Below are 7,864 nucleotides of genomic sequence, written 5' to 3'. Positions count from 1 at the left end.
AAAAGGAATTACAAGAAATAAATAATAAAAAATAAAAACCTGATTGAAGTGGTATGTGACAAGACGATCCCAAACAGAGAAGAAAGGGCAGTTTCTTATTTGATCTACATAAGCAATTGCTAGTCTTTCAAAGGTCAGGTAAACTTTTGTCAAGGTTAAAAAGGAAGAGAAAAATGTAAAATGCTCAGAATAGTACAGCAACAATTTTAAAACCATAAGTGCAATGATGGATTTACTGGAAAATATTAATAAGAAGTTGAGAAAAGTAAAAAATTCGAACATAAAAATAAAGTTATAGCAAATAAAATCCATATATGAAGAAAATATGGAGGTGAACTTATATTTGAGTTCTATTAGGGTTTTTCAATCTATATTTTTCCAGTGCAGAACATGTCTCAAACCATTCTCTGTGGTTTAAATTTCTTTAAAAATGAAATACTGGGGCTGGGGAGATGGCTCAGCAGTTAAGAACACTGGTTGTTCTTGTAGAAGACCCAGGTTCAAATCCCAGCACCCACATGGCAGCTAACAACTGTCTGTAACTCCAGTCCCAGTGCATCTGATAGCTTCTTCTGACCTCTGCGGGCATTGCACACTTGGGTGCACTTACCTACATGCAGGAAATACACACATACACATAAAATAAAAATAATAAATTAAAATTTTAAAAACTGAAATCTGATAACATACAGTCTTAAATATATACAGAAAAATATTTTAACAGATATAGATGTAAAACCATCTATATTCTAAATATAGTCTCCAAATCTGAATAACGTATCAAATCTATATACAACATATCACAAGAATCCCAACCATGGGAAGTGCACTGGTCTATTGCTAAATTAAAAAGTAAAAGAAGAAAAAACATTCTTTAAAATGATGTTAAAAGTTTCTAGTAATGTTCTTGTTAAAATCCTTAGTCTATTAGTAAGAGAAGGGAACTTCCGTTATTCAACATGTATACATCATAGTAACTTATAAACATTAGAAGTGTAGATGGTTTCTTCTACACTGATATTATGAAGAACATCCTATCCAATAAGTAAGAATAAATTTAGGACAAAAATACTGAAACAGAAAGATTAAAATTATCTGTTGTCTGAGTATAACATAGCAATGAAAGACAATTAACTAAAAAGTAATTTAAAGTATTACATAATTTAGTGAGCTACTCAGACATAGGCGGAATACACAATATTAAAATTATTCTCATACTACCATAACAATTAAAATAAATTTGAAAATAAAACTGTACAATATCAACAAGTGTTTAAAATTATGAGACACAAATCTCAGCATAAAATGTATAGTTGTGTTTAGATAAAAGAAGACCTACAAAATGTAAATTTTTATTATTTGTTTGGATAAGAAGGCTCAGTGTGATAGGTCTCTCATTCATTCTTCAAATACAATCTAAAAGTTCAATGCAATATAAATTTAAAACCCCCAATGAAATGGCTTATGGAAACTGGCAAGATGAGTCCAAACTTCATCTAGAGTAGTGATTACTTGATTAAAAACTTGTTGCTAGAACAATGATGAAGATTTGCTCTCTCAGACAGCAAATCATTTTATCAAACTGTAATAAACACACTGGATTTGGCACAGAGATAGATAAATAAATTAACGTAACAATCTAGAGAGTCTGGAAATAGACCCATGTATAAGTACTGGAATTTAATATATGAAATGATGTGTTAGTAATCAAAGTGTTGGGACAATGAACTATTCATTTAAAAAATATGCTTAGATACCTACCTCACACCATATACAAAAATCATTTCCAGATGGATTAAAGAGCTAAACATAAAAAACAAAACAATAATAATAAGATTAGAAGAAAACTTACAAAGGTATTTGTATAACCTCAGGAGTAGAAGGCCTTCCTACATAACATATGCTTAAGAACTCATAAAGGATAAGTTTTGAGATAACTATGTAAAATCAAATGCTTTTTGAATGGCAAAAGACAAAATCCAAAATTAAAAGACAACATATGTAAAAGACAATATCTGCAACATATGTAATAGGCAAAGAGGTATTATTATTATTACTAGATTTATTAGTTTTTAACAGTTTTGCTAAAGTCCCAGGCTGACCTGGAAGTCTCTTTGTAGACCAGGCTGCCCTCAGACTTGCAAAGGTCCTCCTGCCTCTGCCTTCCAAATGCTGAGATAGACAAGTAATCAAAATTCATATAATGCACACTGTGCCTCCACATGTGTTAGAAAAGCAAATCAACAGACAGGTGGGCAAAGGTAAGAGCACATGATGCACAAAGTAGCTACAAATGGCCACAAACAAATGAAGAGATGCCAGTTAAAAGAACATGTTTTTGAAGGACATTTGAGAAAAAGAGAAAAGAATGGATGCTCTTTGATGCTTTTGAGGGTGTAAGAACTGATTCTTCAGTGTTGTTGATGAGACTGGGATCCTTTTCTGAGGGAGGATTCTTTGTAGAATCTATCCACACCAAAGATGCAAGAACCCTGAGGTCCATTAATTTCACTGTGACAGTAATAGAAAAATATTTTCTTGTATATAAGCAAAATAGTTGTTTGGAAACCTTTATTTCATTGTTTCTAAAAGCATAAATATATCCATTATTAAAGCTATATCTATATATATGCAATGATTTTTAAAATGCAATAAAACTATGTATAGTGATATCTATATATGTCTAGGATAGAATAAATGAAAATGCCATTCATTTGTAAATACAGTTTGGCATTCCTTTTCCTGTAAAAATGGGTATATGTATACATAAGAAAATATACAATTGTAGTACATAATTTTGTGAATGCATAGAGAAGGGGCCAGAAAGTCAGTGATTTTTACTCTAGACTTGTAAATAAGAGTGAATAAAGGCCAGAGACAAAGTATCAGGTTTTACTGTATGTATTTCTATATTGTTTGAAATTTTATGACGATAATGTGCCACATTTGAAAATTCCAAAATGAAAGTAAACATATGGATAGACAGACAGAAACCAGCACATCTAATTTAGGTTTTAAAAAATAAGTATGTTTGCAATAGAATATGGTAGAATGTATTATTGCACCTGGTTTCTTGACTGAAAAAAATAGGTGTCAGGAATATCAAAACATTACTCTGGGTGGATAATTTTAAATAATGGAATCCTCCAAATTGATGCTACTGTATGTTTCAGTTGATGGTCTCTCATATCTATATCTATATCTATATATATATATATCAGAAGAAGTGTTTTAAATTAATTGAATTCTCTACATTTACAAGAGGAGAAATTCAAGGGTGCTGGATGCAAATTATGATGAGCCTGTGGATCAGCAGACAAGTGTCTGATGAGCATCAAATGCACACAGGAGCCCCGTTAAGGAGACTCATACAATCCTCACCAAGTGGCAGCACCAATGTGAGTGACATTTATGTTGCATTCATCCTGAAGTGAGGTATATGACATGGTGAAAAACAGCAAAAATAGGAAGTCAAGGAGTCTTGAATTTTTATGTTTCTTGCCAAGTACGTAACTTTTATCAACTTCAGTTTCTTCTTATTCAAAATAGGAGTTAACCATCGAGGCACCTTAGATGGTGTCAGGATCACAAAACCCTAAGGGGCCTTGATACTTAACTCTCATTTTTAAATAACAAAATCTCGATAAAAATTTATATGTGTGTGTGTGTGTGTGTGCGTGCATGCGTGCGTGTGTGTATATATGTATGTATGTATGTATGTATGTATGTATGTATATCTCCCATTGAGTATCACTAAGTGCAGAGGTGTTCACACAGAATATAATAATTGTCTACTACATACAACTTTTCATGTTCCTATACAACATTACAAATCTAACTTTCTGCAATTCATTTATTTCCCATAAAATTCCACATTGCTTGTCTTCCAAAGTAACTGTCATCATTCTCCCATGGTGAGGAGATACAGTCTGGGAAAAGTGGGGGTTAAATAATTCCTAGCAGAAATATTTTACAGTATCTCTACCATAAAACTTACCCACACATAAGCTATCTGGAAGTCACATTCTCAAGGATTAGAATAATGTTAATGAATTAATAATGACGTCATGTATATCTCTTGTTTCATCATTTCTCCTGTACAACCGATGTCTCTATTGCTCCCATTCACAGATGAAAATAAAGTGACTTGCCCAAGCACTGCCTGAGTAATATTAGCTAGAGAGCTAAGCTTTCTGAGAGATACTTCCAGGATCTTAAAGCTAAGCCTGAACATAGGAGACATAAAATAATAAGACCCAGAGAATAGAGAGATTGTGAATGATTACAAGCATTCGTTGCTCTTGAAGAGGACCTTGATTTGATTCCAAGTATCCATATGGTGGCTCAAAACCACCTATCACTCTAGTTCCAAGGATTCCCATGCCTTCTTCTGACTTCATGAGCACCTACACACATGTGGTACACATAAACTTATGCAGGCACAGACATACAAATAATAAATAATTAATTTTGAAACATTTAAAAAGTAATAATAAAGCCTAGTAAATATGCCAAGGAATGATTCTACCAGTAAAATAAACACTCAGAGGGAAGCAGAACTTGGAACTGCACTTGAGAAGTCCCTACCTGCTTTGGAACACTTTCCACTGCCCTAACCACTGCCTTCCTTTACTTTCATGTTCCAACAACAATAAGCATAGGAGTTTGCAAAACTTAGAAGGGAGTACTGCTCAGGAGAGACGTTCATGCTAGGGGGCCAGGATGCTTGGGTTGTTTAGATGTCAGTCTGTAGAAATTAGATGGTCATAGGATCCTGAGACATGTTCTTTTTTTGCCTCTGTTGCTGGATGCGTTCATGAGTCATTAGAATGTTTGTTTCTTGGATTGCTGGGCTTGTGAATTTAAGAAAATAACTCTGCAGAAATGCTATAACTCTGGACATGCTAGGGATCAATCTGGAGCTGTTGTTCAAGGGTGATTCCATCTAAACTCTAAGGTCAAATGGATTCTGAAATACTCCAAGACTCCCTTTAAAGACACCAGAGGAAGATACCAACTCAGGCTTCAGATAATCATTTCAAAGTTATCAATCAGCCAAGACACTATGACAGAAGGTCAAAAAGCTCCAAAATCTAGCCAGACCAAGAAAACTACATCTGGACCTTGTCTCTGAGCAGTTTTCTGGAGATACTGTCCCTTGAGTGCTATTGACCCACTAATACCATCCTAAGTGGTTTCACACATGTTCTTCCCATATCACTAAGGTTGACAGATAAAATTTCAAGATGCCCAGATCAAAGAGTGAACTTTAACCTTCAGTACCTCCTATGATGCAGGTAACTAAAACAGTGGGTTTTATATCAAGTTCAACTAAAATAATGCATCTTGTATTTTTATTTTCCAAATCTGACAACTCAAGATTTCAGGCCCGTATGGGAAGGTCAATGATACTAGAGAACTCCCTTTTACTCTTTTTCTTACCTCTCCCTCTGTCTGCCCTTTCCTTTGGTCTAAATGAAACTATTGAGTCTATTATACCATGAACAATAAAGCTTCCTTCTCTTTCTTCCAATACTGTTCCAGTCTGTTCTACCTTTTTGCCACTACAGTGAGTATGGTAGAAAGAAGATATTTGGACAAATTTTTGTCCTGTTTGTCTTCTTAGCTAAAAATGTGCCTAATAACCATAATCACCTCCTGGGCTTGTCTGGCATGCTTGTAAAACGCAGATTCCTGGGCTTTCTCCCAAGCCCAGTGAATTATACCAGGAGTCATAAAGCTGTAATCTACCTCCCATTATTGTGAATAAAGACTTACAACACATAGGAGCACTCGTATGTTAATGTATTGCCATGAGTACCACGTGCTAACTGATGGCACCATTGGCAGGCTAACTGATTGCACCACCGGAGCTCCTATTGCATGTTACCTATAGCTGCTTCCACACAGCATGGGCCCAAAAAACCAAACAGTTACAAAAGAAACCACCTTAAAGGTGTGACAGAGGTCACTTACAAAACCTATTTTGTAAAACATATTTGCTATGTTTTCTTTTACAGAGAAACTCTGATAAGCACTGAATTAGACTCAAAAGGATAGGGGGTCTGGAAGCCACATTTGTTAAAATTAAGAGAGATGATTTTTTTATTATGTTATAGCATTATCAAACTACTATTAATTCCTTAGCTTTAAATGCCATTCAGTGTTCTTTTTTTCCTATTTTCTCAAGTGCTCTTCTTAACCATGATTTTAAAGAGATCACATTGCATTTAGGGATGTTTCTTAGGGTCTTAACCTACAGACTCATCTTTGGCCTCACCTTCTTCTTGGGGAGAAGCCCCAGAACATCTCAAATTCTGGTTTAGTTTATTTTATTACCATGAGTCATTTCACATGCTCTTTTACCTCTTGTATTTCCTAATACCTGATTATACCTTCATAAAAGCTGCTGTGTGCATCCTGCAACACGATGAGAAACAAAGTATGTCTGTTTCTCTTTTATGTGAAGTTAAGACACATCAGTGGATTGTGTTTGATCACACATTATAAACTTCCCATTTATCTAGTGATTTTAGAAACCACTGATGACCATTGCCCATTATTTATTAGAGGTTGAAAAAAGGTGATATTCTAATTATAGCATTCTTTCTGCATATATTAGCAGGAAATTTTTTTATAAATAAAGACTTCCCTTCATCAGCTCTGAGGTTATAGCAGCTTACATGGGGCCTTTTGACTCTTTTCCTTTATTTTCTAGTTTTTATAAACGTGAATCATCCCCAAGTGTTGTGGTTTAAATGTGGTTTGAACATATAGGCTTGTGTGTTTGAACACTTGGTCCCCAGCTTATGGTACCATTTTAGAAGGTTGAGAAACCTTTGGAAAGTAGAGCCTCACTGAAGGAAGTGGTTCACTTGGGGGTGGGCCTTGTAGTTGTGTGGCCTGGACCTACTTCCTGTACACTCTGTTTCCTAACTGCCAACACAATGTGACCAGCTGCCTCAAAGTCCTGCTACCATGCCTTCTCCTTCATGATAGGCTATATCTCCTCAAACTGTTGGCCAGAGTAAACATTTCCTCTCTTGAGTTGCTGTTTGGCAGTTATTTGTGCTTAGCAACAAGAAGAGTACACTCAGCATTCCAAAGGTCACCAATGAGAGCTTTGTTTTGCTTCTGAAAGCATTATCCACACTTACTTTTTAAAAACACATACACTTGAAGTGTTCCAGTCTGCTGCAGTGATTATTTTTGATGCCTCAGTTCCTTCCATCTTTGGCCAATGGAAACCTCTTAAAGTTGTGCCTCTCTCTTTTCACATAAACCCAGCAGTCTTTGATAGTACCTTTACTTCCTGACATGAAAGAATATTCTAGGCTCCTCTTGTACATTTCATGTCAGAGCCTTTGAAGCAGCTGTTCCTCCAAGGATCTCTGCATCTTTTTGATGCACAATGGAATCTGGGGAACATAATATGGATCCTTGGAGTGCTCAGTGCTACTAGGGTGGTCATTACTTCTGGGTCTTAATAGTGGGAACTTCAAAGCCAGAAAAAAGAAATTTTAAAACAAGAAAACATACAAATTCATGTTGATTTTTCCACATTCAAATTTAGGAATTAAAGAGTTCTTAGTTCTTTTGGAGTTTATATTTCCATTTTTCTCTTATGCTGAAAATCTTGATTCCTGAACACTAATAATATAATTTATTTACTTATTCTTAATGTACTAATGTTACTTATTAATCATGTCAAAACTGATATATTGATTAAAATAAACCTATCTATACTGTTCACAATTCTTTCTGTTTCTTAAGATACACCGACTGAAAATACAGAAAGTGTAACTTTGTCTTAGCCATTTCAAATCATTTCTTACTTCATGGTAAAGCTACCATTAACACATAC

At 34.8% G+C, this 7,864-nt stretch overlaps 1 protein-coding gene across 4 annotated transcripts in view; it reads right to left on the bottom strand.

Moving 5' to 3' along the window:
• The window catches only part of Ntrk3 (neurotrophic receptor tyrosine kinase 3), a 395,515-nt gene that overhangs the window by 8,860 nt on the left and 378,791 nt on the right, over positions 1 to 7,864 (bottom strand). For 2 of the 4 annotated variants that reach the window (XM_017803090.1, XM_008852848.1), the window contains one exon: positions 1,762 to 1,803. The exons of the other annotated variants lie outside the window; for them this stretch is intronic. In XM_017803090.1, coding sequence (XP_017658579.1) covers positions 1,762 to 1,803 — 42 coding nt within the window. The remainder of the gene's footprint in view (positions 1 to 1,761; positions 1,804 to 7,864) is intronic. 4 annotated transcript variants of the gene reach the window in all.

The sequence above is a fragment of the Nannospalax galili genome, unplaced genomic scaffold (genome assembly GCF_000622305.1).
Source record: "Nannospalax galili isolate Female #2095 unplaced genomic scaffold, S.galili_v1.0 scaffold185, whole genome shotgun sequence".
Taxonomy (NCBI): Eukaryota; Metazoa; Chordata; class Mammalia; order Rodentia; family Spalacidae; genus Nannospalax; species Nannospalax galili.
Note: the sequence above shows the minus strand (reverse complement) of the source record. Positions and strands in the feature narration are given on the sequence as shown.